Here is a 22,407-nt window from a genome sequence, read left to right on the forward strand (position 1 = left end):
CGGCTAACAGGCTGCTAACTCGCTAACATGCTATTGGTAGTTTCTATCAGGTTTCTATCCGTTCGTAAATAAATGCACATCCTTGCCTTAGACACCAGAAAGCATTCTCTGTGTATTAGCGGATCTATGGACACAAGTAAGTCTACAGACACATACGTACTTGAAAACAAGGTGTAATGGCCCTGACACACCAAGCAGACGGCAAAGAACTAGTGGCCATGAAGGCCGCCTGTGGAGTCGGCGCATGACGCCGTTTGTCTTGGCCAAAAAATTGCACTAGAACACACCGCAAAGACTACAGCCAACCACCATGTACGTTCTGCGCATGCGTGAGAGGCAAAAACTCTCCATGCCAGCAGGCGGCGGTAGTCTGTAATCATTCCAAAAAGGGAAAACCGGAAGAGGACGAGGAAGAACACGGATAAATAAACCGTTGTTGTGATACGAGAAGACAATTTTCTCACCGCTGTCGCCCAACACTCGTAATATAGATACTTCTAATGGAGAATAATGTCTGATAAAAAGTTGAAAATGGCACTGTGTCAGCACTTGGTCTTTTATTAGTGGAACAAGAATAGAAGAGGCGCTTCTGAATTTCTTCTTGTGCACTGGCTTTCCTGTTTCGCTTAGCTGAACAGCCAATCAGAGAGATTCCTACCCACAAACAGACACACAACTTTCATAGACAGCTGATAACATACCCTGGTGGTTGACTTAATAGTTGTGTGAAACTCCCTGATGTTCCTATTTCTCTAAGGAGTTTAACATCATCATGTTAGGCTGTTCTTGAGAAAGTTTGAGAATCACAGACCTGGCTGATGCTGCGTGTGTTTTTTTTTTTCTTCTTATAGGCATTTTGTGGTTCACACAGCGATACTGAGTGTGTTGTTGCTTACAGATAATGCCAATGCAGAGATACTGAACCCTTAATGAACTGCAATTATAATTGTATTAGCCACAGTAACAAGCTTAAAACAGTTGTAGTCTGGGTTTAGAGTTAGCAACCAATCAAGTATACATATGAATGAATGAATCTTTTATTTTCAGGTCTGGCCTCAAATGGCCCGTCCCTTATGGGTTTAGTCAGACACATTTAAAGAAAACATTTCCTAATGCCATCACACTGACACAAAATGAAACAAATACACAAATGATACAAAGATAAAGTTAACAATTCCACACCAAAACACTACTGGTATTACTCAATAAAAAACTCATACAAAAAAAGGGGGGGAGACAGAGAGAGAGAGAGAGAGAGAGACGGAAAGATATGGAAATTTGAGTGCATCATGATAACTATCTTTGTGTGGTATGTCCTTTCTTCGTCGGTGTCAGCTACTTTTATGTTTGTCCCAGTTGTAGAGAGGCAGATCCAGATAGACTGAAATAAAGTCTGATTTACAAAAGTAGTCCCATCTGATGTGTGTGTTACATTATAAAGATATAAAACCATTGCACATTTTATAAACAATTTTAAATCAAGATCAAATTACTTGCATTTGTAAAAAAGGGGGAAAAAATGAGTGATATTATAAAAACACTCATCAGTGGGGTGTGCCAGTGGAAAAACACATTAATTTTAGCGTCAAAATTCAATGAAATGGATTGTTATTTCTGTTGCTAATAAGGGTGTAAAGAAAATGTTTGCAATTTGACAGCAGCAATGAACATGTTACAACCTGGTTCAAAAGCAAAAATAGGTCTTATAAGCTCATGTCTCGATCGGCACACACTGTACGAGTTTTTAAAAACTATTTTACAACTCATCCGTTTCGATTTTTTGAAGGATAAGAGTTATTCACAGGGTGTACAGTAGCTGACCTTATTTTAGAGGCGGGCGCGATGTCCCGCCTCAGCTCCAGCTCTCAGCCTGTCGTTGACTGAAACTTAGGATGAGACAGGATTTCCAGCACCGCGACAGCTATCGATAGGACTCCAGCGCCCCCTGCAGTAATAGATGGTTGACGTCGATTAATATTTACAGTCTATGATAAGACTTTTTACTCTGTCACTTGATGCATGATCAGATGTGTCCTGTATTCTGTGCTGTTTTCCTAGATAGGCCTACACTGTAGTTTTAGATTGAAAAAAAAAAACTAAGCATTTCTCTTGGATTTCTCTTGAAGTGTGACTTAGAATATAAATTGTTCTCATGATTTCAGTCATATTCATAGCGGGATTGGCCTTGAACATCCAATCTACTCAAGGGCCTTTTATATGACGTGAATCATATTGATTGCTTTTCTGGAATCAATAAGTCCATCAAGGACTAACATGGGACACACAAATGACCTGATTTCATAAACTTCATGTATAATTTTCTTTTAGAGCTCAACATTTTATGCATCCAGCCTCTGCTCTCTTCTAATTTCTCTTTCATCTGCTCTCCCTCTCTCTCTCTCTCTCTCTGTGCCGTGCCCCTCTCTCTCTCTCTCTCTCTCTCTCTCCTCCTTCACATGTGTCATCTACCCTGCTGTGAGTCAGTTAGAGGCTAATGCACATGTTTCTCCACAATATCTAGTTATCTTTCTTTTCTGTTAAACCAGACGATGATCTCTATCTACGCACACCTGTGTGAAACCACAGGGAGCTACAACTGCTGCTTTTACGCATAATACTGTATGAGCTCACATGCATAGTATGTGCTCTTTGAAATATATTTGATTTTTTACAGCTTTTTATTGCCTTTAAAAAGTAAATGAACTCTGGATTGACAAAATCTGTCTTTGTAAAGCGTTTTTTTTTTTTAAATCAAAAAAGTTGTTTCAACTTTAATTAGTTCTTCATATTAAACCTCATGAGGGTTCTTTTCTTTACCATTTGTTTTTGAATTTATTTCGTTTGCTTATTCACAGAGAAAAATAGATGAGTGTAAGAAGAATAGATTTTAAGACCTGAAAATGCAAAGTTAACGTGCTTTTTCAGCTGTATCAGTTTACAAAACGACCTCCTCTTTGCTGCTCGACTGAGGTTTTATGAGACCGAGAAAATGTGTTTGTTAACAACGCAAAAGGAGGACAGACATGAGTGGTTGCAAAAGGAGGCTGTGTGTGTGTGTGTGTGTGTGTGCGTGTGCGTGTGTGTGCCACAATAGCTGGCCTGTTCACAATTCTGCTGCATTACTTATTCAACAGGGACAAATTAGGCTTTGACAGACACACAGAAACAGAAGCAGCTCAACAAGTGGACAGACATGAGCGGTTGCAGAAAGGAGGCTTTGTGTGTGTGTGTGCATTTGTGTGTGTAATGTGCATTTGTGTGTGTGTGTACTGCTGTGTTCTCTGGTTTGTTTGAAGTAAATCCACTGCATCAGAAGAAAGTGTGAATCACTCTGTGCATGTTTGCTCGTCGATCTTTTGTTTATTTAACTGCTCATCATAAATTCACTTTAACTCATCAACAGTCAGAGTTTTTTTTCATGGCGTACATCACTCTCCATACTCTGCAGTTTGCTTTGTTTAGATGTACCGTAGACTGTATAAACTAAACACCGGACAGCACAGGAGCCCCCGAGAAGTGAAGCCAAAAGATTTAGAGCTGCACCTAATGACTGACTGCATTACAGGTCACAAATCCCGCCTCCTCCATGTTAACAGATGGAAAATGTAATTACACAGCAAATCAATCCTTCTTAACATTTTCACTAAATAAAAAAACGATGCGTTATAAAAAAAATGTATCCCCCCGTCCAGTGTGTGCCCATGATGACAATAACTAATCAGACCTGTTTTGTTTTTTCTACCAGGTTGTAAACATGTTTATTTATTTATAAAGATTTATTTTGGGGCTTTTTGTGCCTTTAATGGAGAGAAAGGACAGTGGATAGAGATGGAAATCAGGGAGAGAGAGATGTGGGAAAGGAGCCACAGGTGGGATTCAAACCTGGGCCGCCCGCTTGGAGGACTATAGCCATACATGGGGTGCACGTGCACTAACCACTGCGCCACCAGCGCCCCAACATGTTTATTTATGTCAGAAAAAAAAAATCGCCTTTTTGTGTGGTGTGCATGTGGCTTTTGGCCTCAAGCGGGCCCTCAACGGATCACATGATTTCACACTTCCATACTGGCTTCATTTTTAAACACAGGAAGTTGCCGCTTGTGTGAATAGAGGGGGAATAACATGCATGTGATGAGTGTCTGCTTCAAACAGACCCATAAATCTGTTGTGCCGAGGACCAACATGAGGGATCTTTGATGTATTATCGGTTAGTCAAAAGCTTCAGTTAGTGGAAGGGGCATGGCGTAAATTCTTTGGCTCCACCAGCGAGGTACCTTCAGCGCCTGTCTTGGCTCCATTTGACATCATCAGACTAATATGTCAGTGTCTGGGAAATTTTGGCTTGTCGTATTCATATAAAGTCAGTGCATCTTCAAAGAGCTCCTTTCAGAAATGTTCGACTCTTTTGAGGACCAATTTGACTTGTAGACCTTGAAATTGCGGATAATTATTGGAAAGTTAGAAACATTTTCCCATTTTCTGCTGAGGAGTAAAAGGGTTTTATGGTCAGGGTTTGAGATAAATGTGCAAATCACTATTTGTCATGGTTGGCACTACTTTGAATAAAAGCAGTTGTGTATCTCGTGTGACTCGGGCATTTTTGTTTAGCCTGGGAAAATAACACTGATGATATAATTTTGATGTCATCAGGGTGTAGCTCAGAGACAAATAAACAGAAGAAAATCTGTACCAGAAAACACAAGTTTTAAAGTGAGAATGTGAGACCGCAAAAAGTTCCTTGCGCTGGTCGGCCCAGTGGCATCTGGACGAGCAGGGCTTGGTAGCGTTCCGACCAAGCGCTATGACAAAGCCCTGGGCAAAGACAGACGCCGACTGGTCCAAGAGGAGGTGAGAGCTGGTGTGGAGGAACTGCGTGCTAGCCAGATGGTGGGGATGCGATAGCAAGGTGCATGGACGAAATGGGAACAAGCAAGTCCGAGCTTTGGCAAGCTGAGCCTTACCGGATCAAGTTCCTGATTGCGTCCGTCTATGCCGTCTTACCCAGCCCATCCAAACTCTTCTGCTGGCGCAAGGTTGACACGCCATCATGTCCTTTGTGTCTCAGAAGAGGAACGCTAGAGCATATCCTCAGCTGTTGCCCAAAAGCCCTGGGAGAAGGACGCTACACTTGGCGCCACGACCAGGTGCTGAAGACGATAGCAGAAGCCATCTTCACCAGCATCACCCAGAACAAGCCTCTCCGACCAGCAAGGCAGGCGATTGCTTTCATCCGGGCAGGGGAGAAGCCTAAGCACCAGCCAAGGGGGGCAGTGGGACTCCTTGGGTCTGCACCGGACTGGCAGATTAAGGCCGACCTAGGGAAGCAGCTCAGATTCCCAGAGCACATTGTGGAAACCACCCTGAGACCAGACGTAGTTCTGTTCTCAGATTCAATAATAACAGGTGATCCTTCTGGAGCTGACAGTCCCCTGGGAGGAGCGAATGGAAGAGGCCAATGAGAGGAAGCGTGCCAAGTACGCCAACTTAGTGGAGGAGTGTCGCAGACGGGGGTGGCATTCCCGGTGCGTGCCAATAGAGGTGGGCTGTAGAGGCTTCGCAGCGCGGCCTCTCTGCAAAGCATACAGCCTGCTTGGCATCACAGGTGCACGCCAGAGAAAGGCCATCAAAACCACCACAGAGGCAGCCGAGAAGGCCTCTAGATGGCTGTGGATCAAGAGGGGCGATCCGTGGGTACATGCTACTTAGACACAAGCCAGGACTTGATCAATCCCGGCTGGGTCGCCTGGGTGGGGGTGTATGATGTTGAAAGACCCGAAACACCCAATGACCCCAGGTTCCATCACTGATGATGTGTCTAAGTGCATCAATAGATGTATATTGAAATACTGAGGTAGATATGAGCAAAGAGACTATACAGTATGAATTAAGAGTGTGTTACAATGAAAGTAGGGACACATCAGGAAGGCTCTCTGCTGCTGTAATTTTGTACTTTAAATGCCACAGTCATGTGGCAGGACATTTTGAGGTGCCTTTAATCAAATGTCAGGGCCTCACATTTGTTATCTCTTAAACTTCCCTGCAATCAGATCTCTGCCTTAATGCTAAAATGTAAAGGCACGGTTTAAAACTTGAATTGATGCCCTAGAAAAAATGTCTAATCTTGGCCTCTTTCAATCAGGGTCCTCACATGTCTGGCAGTGAAAGGACACATACGCATGTAAATGTGTGTGTGACAGAGCTGGAAGGTGTGGACAGGAGTCATCACATGCTGAGGGACTTTTATTTTCTGAGCAGTTGTACAAACACACACACACACACACACACACACATATATTGTAAATGGACTTGCTCATCCATTTATTTGCATTCATACATCGCTGACGAAGCAGCGGGAGCAATTCAGGGTTGTAGCTGTTGGACCAATCAGACATCTTGTTTTGGGGACGATCAAACAAACAGCCTCTAAGAGCACTTTTGTTGAAAGAGCACTTTCAACAAAGTATCATTTTGGTAAATGATTGAACAGAATGACTGATCCTCTAAGAGCTTTACAATCATGACAAACACACAGAAACTGAGACACACACATGTACCCATGCATGCGCACACACAGACACACTTCTGTTGCATGAGGGCTGATGGAAGGCAGCCTGCTTGATTGAGTTAAATCGTGAAATTGAATTTGCCTGTCTGTATGTGTGCGTGTGTGTGTGTGTGTGTGTGTGTGTGTGTGTGTGTGTGTGTGTGTGTGTGTGTGGGTGTTCCCCTACAAATGAGCATACAGTTCAAGAACATTGTAAATTAAATTTGTCTTAACTATGCTGCTTTACCAACAAAGCTACAAACAAACACACAGTCTAGTGCTAACAGTTTACCGTACTGAAGTTTACTGTGTGCGCCACAGGCTTGTTAAGGATACCTGAATTTTAAACTCAGACATGATAGGCTTCCAGTAAAAATCGAGTCATATCGAAACCTGTTTCGACAATACAGCAACAAATAGACGCCCTAGTAGTTTCTTGTTTTAAATACCAAAAAATTGCAAGGAAACTCCGGCAAACTGTCATAAATTGCACAAATACATGAGCAACATGGCTGCACCAAAATGTTGTACATTTATTATCATGAAGGTTTGTTTCTTTCTCAATACTAAAGGTCGTCAAAATAATGGAGATTGAATAGTTTAAAACATGTGGAATCAAAAAGTACTGAAGTGTCAAACATGTTGACACCCTTAGTGGAACTACAGTATTCATGAGAGCAACCCAGCCGGGTACTTGGAAAAGTTGGGGTCTTTGGGGTCTTTACCGATTTAAAGGCTTTTCAATGTAAAACCGTACTTTAAGACAGCAAGGGTTAGCCTAACCCTATAACCCTATCAGCCTAAATCTGATGACCAGTGTAAACATTTAAAATATGACATTTCTAAACAGAGCTCGGCATCATAACAGTATAAAATTAGCCGTGTACGTGAGTGTCTGTTCAATCTCTCTCCGTCAAACTGCTCAAACGAGTCATCAGAGGAGTCATAAACTGACTTTAAACACCTGATGAGTAATTATTAACCGTGTTACCCGAGAGGGATCTTTATTTTTAAATAATATTTATTTGTAATAGTTTCTAACAGTGTTCATAGCTGTAATGGAGTGGTATCAGACATTTATTTTAGAGAAAAGGGGACATAAGCTCTGAGTTATCTGCTGATTTAGAAAAGAGTAACACATGTAAAGTCACCTGGATGATATTAACACCTTTTGTATTCATACGTGAGTGTAAATAATGATGTGTGGGGCGAGACGGGGTGTTATATCGAGCTAGCAAACTTTTTATTTTGACATTTATTTATTAGTAAGAGGATTTGGTGTAGTGTTCCTTCGTTTAGAGACATTTTCACCAACGTATTTATGTGACGTGACAGTTGAAACGTTGTTAATACGTTAGTGAATGAATGTGTGAAGAATCTGGTAACAGACTTCTCTTCTGTCACGGAGCGATCGCTGCCTTAAAGCCAGCAGGAACATGACAGCGGCCCCACAATTTACCACTTTAATCCTCTCTAGTTTCAGTCCAAACACACTGAGCTCTTCTTTTACCCTCCTTTGTCCTTTGTAAATGAAAACCCGACACTAAATTGCCTTTTTAAAATAGTTTAAAAAAAATAGTGCTAAAAGCTACGCAATTAATCGCACTGCTACCAGTGTTTTCAAATCTACCGCCGATACATTCTCAGGGCCTGTGTTCATCCAAACGGGGGCGTGGTTACTCTGGCGAGCCGGAAGTGACGTTTGACTGCTCTTATGAATACTAAAGGAAGCAAGAATAAAAGAGGTGATTGTGCTTGTTCAAAAAACAACAATAAACTACCACCTTGTACTTTTGCAGAATTGTCTAATATCAGAATGGCAATGTGGTTGCTTTAAGAAGCACGACCAAACAAATGTGTACTTGTTCTCATCAAAGTCAGAGGCAACAGATGAGGGTAAAAGGCCAGGTTTATGTTTTTATATCATCTGATTGAATCTGGACACACCAGTAATTAATTGGTTCATTGTAGAATGATGTGCTAGAGTAGAGACAAAGTTAAAGAATTATGTGTGAAATGACATTGTAGCATGCGTATACATGCTGCACATGTTCTTTTAAACCAGTGGTTCCCAACTGGTCTAGCCTAAGGACCCACCACCAACTCCTTCATGAAAATTGTGACCCAAATTTCTGATATTCTTTCAACCAATCAGATTAATTGAATGAAAAATTGTGCAGTTTGGACCTCAGATGGTACGAAACGTGACAAACAAAGAGCAGGAACAAAACCAATAACTTTTTTTTTTTCCAGTCACATGTTCACAACCCACTGAAAACAGCTTCGCGACCCACTTTTGGGTCCCGACCCACCAGTTGAGAACCACTGTTTTAAACCATATCAGCACATATCTTCCCTCTTCCTTCACTGATAAGACCTGCATCTCTTCTGCCCTTCCTTGTGCCGTTTGACCTCTGTGGGTGTACAGCCGCAAGCTCAGAGATAAACAAGGAGGAGGAGGAGGAGGAGGAGGAGGATCCATGTGTATGAGAGTTAACACAGCAACGACAGTCATGGACACATACACTAAAGAGCCTTTTCCTTCCTCTGCTGCTTCTATATTTAGTGACTTCTGCACCTGTGAGTCTGAGCACGCTCAGTAGCAGCTGATGAATGGTGGGCTGTGACCTCAGAGGAAGGGAGGTGCTGAAGGGATGTTTGGATTCAACACAGCCAGTGAGCTGTTTTTCACTTCAGGGTGATGTCATAAATGTCTACACAACAGTTTTTTAGTGGAGGAAAAAAAAACATCTGATTAAAAAAAAAAAAAAATCATCTTCAAATTGTCAACAATACTGATCGAACCTTCTCCAAGATTCCGCTCCTCAAAGCAATGCCATCATTTTCTTTTGAATTATCTAATGTATTCCCCTCTATAATACACCACATTAAGCTTAACTCTCCCAACAACTACAGTTAAACAAATTATAAAATCAACTGGGAAACCTCCAAAGAGGTAGCTGTACCGTTTTAAAACAACTTGTGGGAGCTTGTTTAGAAGCGGAAATATCACATGATTGGTGATAAATATCTGACATTTCAAATTCACTGTTGCTTTGAAAGTCCCGTCAGTCAGCTTGACAGTTTAGAAAGTTAAACAGCTAAACTTTGTGATTGGCATTTGTGAGCTAAAAAGAGAGGTTTTTTCATTCAAAATACTTTTTTTTTTTGTATATAGTTTTGTAGTTTTGTGATGCACAATTCAAAGGCATGGGCCTAGGAGCCTAGCCAAGGACAGGGGCTGCAAATTAGCCACGGCTAGAAACCTGTATGCATGCCATCTGCTTTGTATTTTACATATGAAACAATATTCATTGCTTGTTTCCCTGTAAATAAAAACAATATTATTATTGCATCTTCACCACATTCCAAGTCAAAATTTTACAATTATTTAATCAATATGTCTTTAACTTAGGCTTTATTGCACCAGATAGCGTCTGTGAGCTGTCCCATTGATATTACTGATGATGCTAAGGGCGAGGTCACACTGGCCATCCGTACCGTGCCGTACTCAAGCACGATTGGCCCGCCGTTTTATTTCATGAAGTACAGGCTTTTTTTTTAGACTTTAGTGGTCAGCAGCTTTAGTGGTGCTTCAGACCGTTGTTAAGGGCACTGCTCTAAGTTTTTCAAGCCATCAGATGTTACTGTGTTAGCATAGGTTAAAGCTTCAAATCATTTTGAGCGCAAATAGAAAGAAAACCCCGATAGGGCTTTATCCGCCCATGACTAGTTCAATGATTTCCTGTATTATTTACTTCCTACCTATGCTGGCTTGTGTTCACTGTTCCAGTTGTGGCTTTAGGTTTTCCAAACATGAGTCTTGAGGTGGAGAAAAAACAAAGTTCAATTGAGGTTGTTATTGTCCTCCATTCATCAACGGTGACACACTAATGCCAAACTTACACCAAAAGCAACCAGCTGCATTATGTACCTGCCCCGGCTGCAGGTAATCAGGAGGACTAGACCACGTAGGTGGGACGTCAGCTACATATAATTATAAATACTGACTTTAAACCAACAAAGAACCAAAATAGAGCACGAAGAATGAACAGTTTGCATAATTACAAATTCATTTCATTAAATCAATTACACATACACATATATTTGAATAAATTAGCTTTATTGGCACCACTGCAACCCCCTCCTTCCTAATGGTTTAGCCCTCCAGCTCTTAAGCAAGGGCTCATACCTTTTACACTCTTTTGACTCCGCCCATTGCTGAGGAGAAAACCAGGAAGTGATTTGAATAAGCTCTTTGATTTAGCTTCTTAACTGCAGATCAAACTGAAAATAAATCCAACCAACTCTCCCCTTGATATCAGCAGATGAAGACTAATGGAGATATTGGGTAGTTTGTCACATTTTAAGACCATTTTACCAGGTTAATTCTGAGATATAAGATATAAAAGGGATAAATGTGGAATACACTAAGCACTGGTAAGCTTTGCTTTATATCATCCCACAGATAATGACAATTCTTTTCCTTTTAATTAAACAAAAGCTGCAGCCTTATTTCAGTGAGTGTTGAGGCTTAAACAAAACACTTAACTAAGTGATTGTTACCTCACTTCTTCAACACCAACTCATTTTATTTTGATTGACATCTTTAGTAATAAAGGGCCAAAATACAATGTTGCTGAAGTCATTTTTTTTAATGTTGATAATATACAAAAAACCCTGGCAACAGAAACCACCCCCTCCTCATCCTCCGCCAGATTCACACTAACATTCTGCCACCCCCATCTCCTCAAATCCATCTGCCACAATGACTTCCTTCCTTCCGCCTGCTTCTTGTCGAAAATGCAGATGGATGGAAATAATTATCCTGTTAAACCTCCAAATGTTCTGCGTGTACTCATGGTAAAGATCCATTAAGACCCCTCAAAAAAGTCGGTGCCATTCCTGGAAACGTTCAAACGCTGTGTGTGAAACGAGATGGGATAACTGATGGGCTGTTGGGCGTGCTCACCTCCCTCACTGCACTTTCACATCACAACAAGCTGACAAACTTTCTCTGTCCTCCCCCTCATTCATCGCTCTCTCTCTCTCTCTCGCTCGCTCTCTGCTTTCCATCTCCTCCTGTATACATTAGTGAACCCACGCCTGTTCGCCTTCCCTTAGTTCTCTTCACTGTGTGTGTGTGTGTGTGTGTGTGTGTGTGTGTGTGTGTGTGTGTGTGTGTTGGTTGAAGTCATGTGAGTGAGCATGTGTGCAAATGTGGAGACTGTGGACGCTGTGGGTTGTGCAAGCTGCTTGTAAAATCTCCGAGCTCCCTGTGGATGCTCACTTGCTTTCAGTGGATGGCAAAGGCCCTGATACTTGCTCACACATGCAAACGCTTAAATGTACACGCACACACGCGCGGACACACATGCAGATGATCAACAGATTGCAGAGTAGCACTTGCCCTCACTTCCGAGAGGGCTGCTTTCTGCTCAAAACACATTCATGCTAAAGTGTGTGTGTGTGTGTGTGTGTGTGTGTGTGTGTGTGTGAGAGACAGGATATGTGTCAATCTCTAGTTCGCTGTACACACACACACACACACACACACACACACACACACACACTGCATCTTCTCTTTCTTCTTCATTTTTACCACATCACTGCTATGTTGCATGTGATGCTTAGAGATTTAGGCCACACAGGATGTTACAATCGCACACTTTCCCACTGGTTGGCAAACAAGTTGTGTTCAGTGGTGAGTGGGTGGACGGCTTAAGAACACATTTTCCATCATCAATAGATACCAGTTCAAGAAAATGTTTTGCAAAATCACTGAGAAGAATCATCTTAATGGGCAAATCTTTGTGATAAGAAGCTGAATATATTTGGATTTTGGACTGTTTGATGACAACATTGCACTTTAATGAAAAGAGGAGAGACCCCCTTTGTCCTGTGAGAATTCAAACGGATAAATCAAACCATAGGCGATTTTAGATCGTTTTAAAGGGGTGCTGAGATTTTAGATGTGCTGAACCAAAAGAATATCAGGAACATGAGCCCCATAGTTTTTTTTTTTATTTGAAATGTGTAGTCATTATTTTAAGCCAAGCACAATCCTTTGCTACTGCCATACAGCACACCTTAACCCCCCTCCCCACCACACTCACTCTACAAATGCTTTAATTCAAAAGTCAGGACTGAACCAGCAGGTCTGCACAGACACAGACAGGGAAGCGACAGGGATCAGCGAGTTGCTGAAGGGAGTAGAGCATTGACTTACATGCTATGGACAGGCTGAACACTGGCAACATCAGACTGCTACAAAAACCTTTCAGGATCAACTGAGGCAGATTTCCCCCCCAATTATTAGCAATCTAAACTCTCTCTGTTTTCCTCTTTCTTCCTCCTACCTCTGTCCTCCCATATCCTCTTTTCCCCTCCATTACTTCTCTATCCTCAGATTGACCTGGAGCCAGAGGGGAAGGTGTATGTTGTCATTGACCTATCAGGATCTTCCAGTGAAGGTAAGAACTCACTGGTTATTGGATGAACTCACATCCACGGTCAGATTGTGTAACTCAGAATCAGTGCACAAAAAAACTGTTGTATTATAATTTCCCGGAGCTCTCAGTCTGAAGTGATAATCTTGTTCTGATAATCTCTTGAGAAGTGTCTACTGATGTCACTTTGATTTTCTAGATTGTCTGAAGATTTTCTTTTATAATTGTGTGGCCCTTACACTTAAAGTTAACTACCAAGTTTTTTTTTTCTCCAGAAAAGCAAAGTTGCGACATACAATTCTTGGTAACTTCTCAGTGAAAATGCGATTTCAATGTGTTTGTTATGTTTTATGATAATTACTTTGGCCTGAGGGTGGAGGCTGTAATTGCTCGGTTTAAGATGTATTTAACAATTCTTGTTGACACTAAAGGTAATGATATAGCTGTGCTATGTTTTGCAGTTTTTCCTCCGGACAGTAGATGAGTGACTACACTTAAACAGTCATGTTGACATATTATTAAATGAAGAGCCCTGCCATGTCTGAGTGGGCTCTTTACATATATGAACAGGCTTAAACAGCGGCCTTTAAACAACCGTCCTCATGGTAACATCTAGAAGCACTCTATGAAGTGTTAACTTCATGTTTTACAGCATTTCTAAAGTGTAGTCAGAAAGTGAGACGGTAAGTTTCAACCACATAGTTTGAGAAAAGAGGCCTTCAGTGAGTGCTGATATAGAGCATACAGTATAGCTTCATGTCAGGGTCCTGCTCACCCTTTAGAGGGTCCCTCCTCTATAACCACCTGCACACTCTACATGATCACACAAACTATCACACTGCCATTTATTTTTAATTAAAACAAATATGGACTTGGGAAGGATATTATTGATGTAAAAATGATTATATTTCCTCCATTAAAAAAGTTTCATTCCATCTGGATTTCAGGGATTAACCAATCAGAATCAAGTATTCAACACAGCCATGTTATAATCAATTCTAAAAGATCAAGGCAGCTTTTTGAAAACCGCTTTATCTTCATGAAAAATGTATTCCAATATGATCAATAAAATGAGATTTACATTTGTATTTATCTCAGTCCCTGTAACATCCGACATCATAGAATCATCATTGATAAACATTTGACTAAAATACAAACAGTATCATGAAGACAATATTGCATCACTCAAGTGTGCAAACATTTTCTTACACGCTTTCTTACACGTTTTGGGATTTTTCCATTTAGGTTTTTTATGAGGGAGGAGAAAGGCAAACTTATTGTGAGGATACTGTGTTAAGGTTTTACCTTATTTAGTCAAATATTGCCATAATAAAATAAATATTGCGCCTTATTTGTTTGAAAATGTTAAAGCAGTGAATCCTGTAGTTTAGAGATTTGACTGGATCATGCACTCACACACTCAAAGTGCTTTCACACTTGCAGAAATCTCCTTCAAAACTGATATTTTAGGAGCTGTATATGTGAATGCATACAGTGGCGTTTTTCACTCGGATGTGAGAGCCCAGCAGGATATTATCCAAAGTATTCACCTCGAGCCAGTAGGAGAGGGTGGTGATGTTTATACCATGTGACTTCTGCATGGTGTATAGACTGTATGCACAAACCTGCTACAATCTCCATGCACATAATAAAACCGCAGCATTATGTTTTCTGTTAGCTATATGTTCTTGTCCACACTTTGTTGACATTGTGAGTCGGTTGAACCACACGTAGCATTGATAAAAAGGCAAATATTCTCATTGTAGCATCGTATAACAGCCTCTGTTGCTTCATTAGCTACTTACCGGTACGTATCTTTTTTTCTTTACATCATGTCTTGCCTCGGACACCCCCACCCCCATACGTGAAAACAGATATCTACACTGTGAAAATGGAAAACTGTGTCACTGAGGGGCTTTAGTGACCTTCAACCTCTTTGTATTTTCTGAGAGCAGATCCTCATTCATTACATACACACAGACACACTGTGCACACCAACACATGCAGCCCAAAAAAATCCCTAATTTTGTTACATTTAGAGAGATACAAGATCAGGGTTATTTTTTGAACCCCTCTGATGTCAAACAGTGCTGCCCTACTTTGGCTTTATGAACCACAAAGTGAGCACATATCCTTTGTATCGTTGAATTACACTGTAAGTGTATCTACAGGGATTTTGGGATTACTTACAGCGGGATCAAACAACCACCTTGCAAGACACCTAAGCCACTTGATCTTCATGTCAAATACTTCTAATTGGATTAGTTCTTTTCATCCACTCAGTTTTATCTGAGTCTATGAAATGGCTGTGTTAAATACTTCATTCTTATTTGCCAATCACACATAGTGAAGGGTTTCTATCCAGAGATACCAGAAGGAAGGTTGCTAGGGACGCAGCTCTAATAACGGACTATGGACAAACTGTTATCATATCAATCAATCAAAAGAAGTCAGATTAGTTTGACGTTGGTCCGTTTACTGCAGAAAACAGAACCTAAAAAAGTGAAAAAAGAAAAAGTGTTAGAGGTTAAAACATGCAAGAACTGTGCTCTAGAGAGATATACAAAACTGAAGACAAGCACATGAAGTAACCTCGACACTGAACCAAGTAGGGATATGGCTGTGTTTAAAGACAGTGAGTGGAAATGGAGATTTCAACAGACCGACAGTGATGAGGCAGAAAAACTTGATTTGGTGCTGCACTTATTCATGCTGTCCTGTTTACCCTGTCCCATTTCACCATCAGGGGGAATGTTCAGTTTAATGACAGTAATAACAGGTAATTTAACGTAATTTAAGAAGGATAAAGAGGTATGTGTCGCTATGGACCATCTCTAACTCTTCAGTCAAATGGCTATTTTTTTAAGCAGTGGAGATAAAACCATTTTGTAGATTCATGAAATCATTTGTGAGTAGGTGTTTTAGAAGAGAACCTCCTACAGTATCAGGTTAGACAATACCCTGGCAGAAAGCGCAGTTTAAACGCAGTTTTAATGCGGGCCAGTTTCCTAGAACAGGGGATGTTCATGATGTAATTGACCACATTCATATTGAGCTACATCACAGCGATGCAAGTGTTGCAACATGTTAGTGATAGACCACTTTCATGTTTTATTGTAAAGCTTTTTTTTTTTTCAAATTTAGTGCAATAGAAGCAGAAAAGTTAAAAAACTCAGTTACTGTGACTATATGTATAGTTTGTGTCTATAGTGTTTAACATATTAACTGTATCCAGTGTAACATTAGATAGCTGTTTGTCTCTGAAATCCACTGTGTCTGTCTCTGATGTGATGTCTGCTGTGGGTTTATGTGTGTGTTGATTTGTTGTGTTAATTGCCTGTGGTTGCTGAGTTGAAGCTTTTTAAAAGCAAGTCAGACCTCATGCATTGAGCAACACTTCCCTGCTACCTCTTCCTGTCTTTAAATCTGCCTCTTATTTCGAGTCATTGGGCCTTAGAATAAAAAAAACCGACCTCTAGACGACCTCTAAATAGATCAATTAAAATCAGGGTGATCATATGTTGATTCTTAAAAAAAAATGTATTTCAAGATTTCTTTTTGTTTCTTGTATGTCATACTTTTTGCAAAATGCACGTTACTGTACATCAGAAGACGGACGTTGTGTTTTTTGTCTTACTGATTATGAGTTATGAGAGACAAGTCATGCATTAGTGTTTTTAAGTTGAAGTTTGTCAATGACACATCATTCCTATTATTTGAGAGATGGTGGTGGCAGAGAGTTTAAAGCTGTAATCAACCCTAGAACTTCCAGAATGCCTATGTAAATGAACCATGTTACATTGAACAAAATGAGCAGTGTTAAATGAAGTGACACACTGATCTGATCTGCACCGTGCATCACATGTATGATGCATGCATGAGCCCATGCATCAAGTGACATCCAAGAATCTTTTATCAGTGCATTTCTAAACCGTCCACATGATTGTTCCACACGCAGCTCAAGTGCAAGTGCTCCGCAAAGGATGAAACAACTTGTATTTAGGAAAACGTGCAGCAAATTCAGAAACGCAAAAAAATGCAAATGCCCTAAACTAATGCAGTGGCCAAAGTGCTGCAAATGAAACACACATGCTCCAATAAGCCCGAAAACAACTGCATGAACATCAAATGTGTTAAATACATGAACAATAAAAGGTCAAAAACACACATATCCATAAAACAAATGCAGAAGAAAAATGCTGCAGATCCAGCTTTTCAACCCTAGGGCCTGTAGGGGTCCTCAGTGAAACAGTATATATTTATGTCGGGAGAGAGTGAAGGACATCAGACACTAAAACTTTTGTTAGGATGGAAAATGAGACTGTATATTGTTGTAAATCTTATTACAACAAGGTGAGCGTTCTATTCGTCTCAGGGCATCCCGGGGCTGCTCTCACTGAACCCCCGCTCAGATCTCTGGAGATGGACCCTGACAGATGTGGGACAGAGACAGAGAAGTGAATTTATTATCAAAAGACATAATGATAAATACCACTGGAGCGGCGTATCTCTTGGGATATGCCCCACTGTCTACTGTGTAAAAACATGACTTTATAACATGTACAATAACCCACAAAGCTTCGAGAAATGAGGTCTGGTTGACAGATAGCTCTCCTAAGTGGCCGCACAGCTAGCGGGACTGTCCCAGCGCGGACACCGAACTTGTCAGGTCTTGGGCAGGGGGTTCTCGTTAGGGAAAGTGTCATTGTTTGATGGCAGGGAGCAGTGGTAAACTCTAAGAGATTAACAGCGAGTTCAACCTTGACTCCGACAGCAGGGATGGCAAGGACACAGTGGGACAGGCTGTGACAGCGGAGGCAGAGGGATGGGTTACAGTTAAAGCTAGCTTGAGGCATCCCCCCCCCCCCGCTTGGCTGTCTCATCTCCACTGTCGAAATCCAGGCTGGTCTCGCTTTAAATCTCCTTGTTGCTGTAATGTTAAAGTTTTTCTGTGTCATTCAACGATGCAGCATTCCAATCGACTTTATACTTCCAGGTTACATGTTTGAGAGATATAACAGACTAGATAGAGGGAAAGACAAGGTTACCCAGTGGTCAAAAGAGGGGAGGGAGGGGAGGGAGGGGAGTGGGGCAGGGTTGATGAATTGATCAGTAAAGTAGAGTGCTCTCTAATGAAGCAGAGAGAGATGAAGAGAGCTGTTCAGAGTGACAGAGTTGTCAGTTGTTGACACACATTTCATTCTTTTTTTAATCAATATATTTTTTATCTCCTCGCACAGCAACATAATATGTTCATGTTTCTATGTGTGTGTGTGTGTGTGTGTGTGTGTGTGTGTGTCTATGAGAGAGAGAGGGAGAGAGAGAGACAGAGAGAGAGAGATAGATAGAGAGAGAGAGAGAGGCGGACATTGCAGTCATTACTTAAATGTGTTTACATAGGAAAGAACACATGGGTGAACTGTCAGACCTAAGAGCTGCAATCAACCTATTAGCCTTCACACACACACACACACACACACACACACACACACACACACACACACACACACACACACACACACACACACACACACACACACACAGACACACTGCCGCTGCTTGTTGCTGAAAGCAGGTGAAACATTTCTATGCTGTTCAGGAGAGTATAATAGTCTCTAAGAAGTCTGAGATATTCAGTGGCCTTCATGGAGAACACTTTGCTTTATTTATCCTTTCCTTTTTGTGGCAGTGTACCTACCAATAAAAACTCAATTTACCTCGATACTTTGTTGATAATACATCCTCTTTATATAAGGACCCGGACAAGTACATGATCTGCTGTGTTGCATTTCATGTTCATTTTAGTTTTGGCCATTCTTGCATATTAAACTGCGTCAATCGTGATTAATCACATTTCTAATGGAATATTTGAAATAGTAAGGCTTTTATTTTGAATTTTTGTACTGTCTTAAGCTCAGAGTACTTTACTCACTGCTTGATTTCAACACTGCTTTTATTTTGAACTAATGAAAGGACCTTTTGGTAGATGGAAAGTTAAGATGTTACCTCAACCACGGAAAAAGAAACTCCTTACGGATTTATGAACTGAATGAAAAGAGCTAATAAGAACGGTAATAAAGTGAAATGCTTGATGTCATAAGGTGGATGTTACTTCCTCGTCGACTGAGCTGTCTAGAAGTGTTCTAAAGTGATATGAGACATTTGAATTCCCAAACTGGGAGACAACTGGGAGACACTGCAGAGACGTATCTAAGTTGCGCATAAATGGACAAAATAGCATGCAATGAATTAAAATATGAATGCATTCATTTTAGTAGGGGTGACCCAAAATTGTTAAATGTTCAACGTTCCGTTCAACAAAGCCTCAGTCGACTGCCAGTCGGTTGAACACAATGATCATTCCATTCCAGCTGTATGGGGTGTTAAATGTAGTATTCATGGCTCATAGCCTATCTTTGTAAAAATATCATCTTATTAATACTTTTAATGCAATTCTGAAAACCATGCGTACTTTAAATCAATCTCAAGAAATCACCCTGAAGTTTTGTCAGAAGCAGCATATCCATGTTTAGAGAATTTCATTGGCTACTAGAAACATTAGTCATCAGCACATTCACATGCAATTGGCTGTCAGAACAGGCAGGCACCTCTTTTCAACTCATACTCTCATTGGCTGCGATAGGCTGTAAATGGTATATTGAAGGCCGTAATTGGCCAAATGAGGTGCCATCAAAAAGTCAGCGAAACAGCATATACATTTGAAGCAATCCCTGCATATTTATGGATGTAATGTGTTTGGATAAAATCTTTCTCTGGATTAGGACAGTGGGGACTCCTTTTTGGTGGAATACTCTGATCAGGAGAGTAAAGTAAACCTTCCAATTGTAAGTCAAAAGACAGTAAACATCGTTGTTTGTCGAGGGTCTGTGGTTGAATCTGCACACGTGAGCCATCAGTGTGTGTGCCTTCTGTATTTTAAATGGGTGTAATATACAGACTTTTTAGGATTACCAAAATTGGATTACCTGTACTGTCAATTGGACTTCATATTACAACTTTGTCCACAGGGGGCGCCAAAGTCAACAGAAACTATAGTCACTCAAATCAGTCCCTGATTTCAAATGAAACATGTATGTTTTGTATTCACAGCTATTTTATCAATTATTATATGTGGGGGGAAATATTCTTGATGAAACTGTTTAATTATTCATTAAAAATTTACTCCATTGCTTGGATTAGGATAATCCTGTTCTTTTGTTCTTTAAATTCCCTCAATCCTACTCAAAAGATTTTACACAAATCCCAAATTTAATCTGTATATAAACTAAGATTGAATAACCTGCTCTCACTGTATTTTGTAATCTTTTTTCCTTTTGAATGACTCTATATCAAGCATTTATCCTGTCCGATCGTTATAAATCCAATCTCATTTCTTTTGAGTAACTTGCATCAGGTTGCTAAATTTTTGAGTCCTCCATCCTCTGTGATCTGTTGTGATATGTTGCAGCAGAGAAATGTCATGAACACATGGAATAAAACAATAAAGGAGAGGGCATGCTCTCTGCAGATAAAGAACACTCCTCACTCTTCTAGTGGGCTGTGAGTTATGATTAGGAGGTATTATTTTATACAAGTAAATATGTTGTTACTTTTGGAAAATTGTACTTATTTGGCTTTGTTAGTGCTTACAGGTGCTAATAAAACTATTGGAGCTCCATACTGTAGGGCCTAATAGGGATACCTTTGAAGCATCAACCTCTACAGGTCTTGACTGTAACTTTTAGAGTTCAGGTAAGGACACAACAGAGGAACAGCATGTCTATCACATTCCCCTCCAACCCTCCACCCCCGAACCCTGTTTGGTGGAAGACCCAAGTCTAACATTGTTGCTAGGCAGTAGTCGCCAGTTGCTAGGTGATTGTGATGGCGTGTAGAAGGGGGCTGGAGGAGTAAGATTGAGGACATGAAGGAAGGAATGTTAAAAAAAATAAAAAAAAATAAAAAAAAACCTGCCTGACCTGGAGGTTTAACACAAGAGTAGATGATTCAGATGGTGGTGCTGTAGAGGAGAGGTTGTGGAACATTTTAAACTGCTTAATCCACCAGGGAGGAGAAATGTGCTCAGGAGAGTGTATGGATATCAGTCGTCAAAAAGTATTGACCTTATAGAGGGGGGGGCGGGGGGTCCATTGTCTTGAGAACATGATAAACCACCAGCAGGTTTTATATTTGATCCAGCCAGTCAATTTGTCTGTCTCTTGATAGATGTAGAGCCAGCATAAAGAGAATTAAGTGTGATGAAAGCTATAAGTTCTTATCTATAATCTAAGGATGTTGTGAAAAGAAACTCATCATCACTTCATGGTAAATCCCCCCCTCCCACACACACACACACACACACACGCACACACACACACACACACACACACACTCTGCAGTGGAACACATTTCTGCTCTCGTACATGATGTACTGACACTAGGTTCACTGATGAAAATTGATTCTTTGAGGCTAAGCTGCTCATTTGGTTGATTAGAGCAAAGATGGCGTCCAGAGTTAGTTAGGTTCAGCCATGTTCGAAATGCAAATCATCATCACCATATGAGATGTGTTGTATTTCTGAGGGAAGAGGGTCACGATGCAAATTCTCCAAAAAATAAAAGTTGAAATTGTGGTCTTATAGAGTTAATGACTCTTTCCTCATCTTTGAGTTATTAAATGTAAAACCTGCCTCTAGCTGTATCCAGTCATATAGGTGAGGGCAGAAAATGTCATCTGCGTGATCTGCTGATGCAAGAAACAGTGTTTCCAAATCTGAAGGCAAACCCCACTTAAAGTCATATTCGAAATGTATATCCAAAAGAATTCATCAGAACACAAAAAAAAAACAACCCATACCCTTCTTAATTCAGTCAAACTACTTTAAAAACCCAGCCCTGCAGGTTTAACACAAACGAAGATGAAAATATCCACATGGTGGTGCTATAGAAGATCCGTCAGGCAGGAGAAGTTACTTACAAGACCCTGATTTTGGTCAGCCAAACAGCCTGACCGATTAATTTGCAAGAAAATAATATCGGCCAATATTAGAATATCCAGTGACTATCGGTATCGGCTAATTTTATTGCAGATATGTGCCGATAGTATACAAATTTTTCACCAGTCAACGAGCATTTCATATGAGTTTCACTGTATTACACTAGCACTTCTCTTTCTGGCTGTCGCCAGCAGAGTGTGCTATATGGATAAGGACAGGCATTACCAGCATCCAAAGTGTCAAGCTGTGACACACATACATGCGCTGTTATTTTCCAGTAGAGTTAGCATCTTGTCACTGTCATCTCGTCAAGTTTTACTGCAGTGTTTAATAACTGCATTTACCGCAACGCAATAAATGTGTATATCTGAATCTATCTATCTCTACAGATCCAACATTGATCGAAGAAACATATGGG

General features: G+C 40.6%; 1 protein-coding gene across 1 annotated transcript in view; it reads left to right on the top strand.

Moving 5' to 3' along the window:
- The window catches only part of LOC132975680 (protein kinase C epsilon type-like), a 75,582-nt gene that overhangs the window by 15,889 nt on the left and 37,286 nt on the right, over positions 1-22,407 (top strand). Inside the window, exon 2 of the mRNA XM_061040395.1 lies at positions 12,954-13,017. Coding sequence (XP_060896378.1) covers positions 12,954-13,017 — 64 coding nt within the window. The remainder of the gene's footprint in view (positions 1-12,953; positions 13,018-22,407) is intronic.

The sequence above is a fragment of the Labrus mixtus genome, chromosome 6 (genome assembly GCF_963584025.1).
Source record: "Labrus mixtus chromosome 6, fLabMix1.1, whole genome shotgun sequence".
Taxonomy (NCBI): domain Eukaryota; kingdom Metazoa; phylum Chordata; class Actinopteri; order Labriformes; family Labridae; genus Labrus; species Labrus mixtus.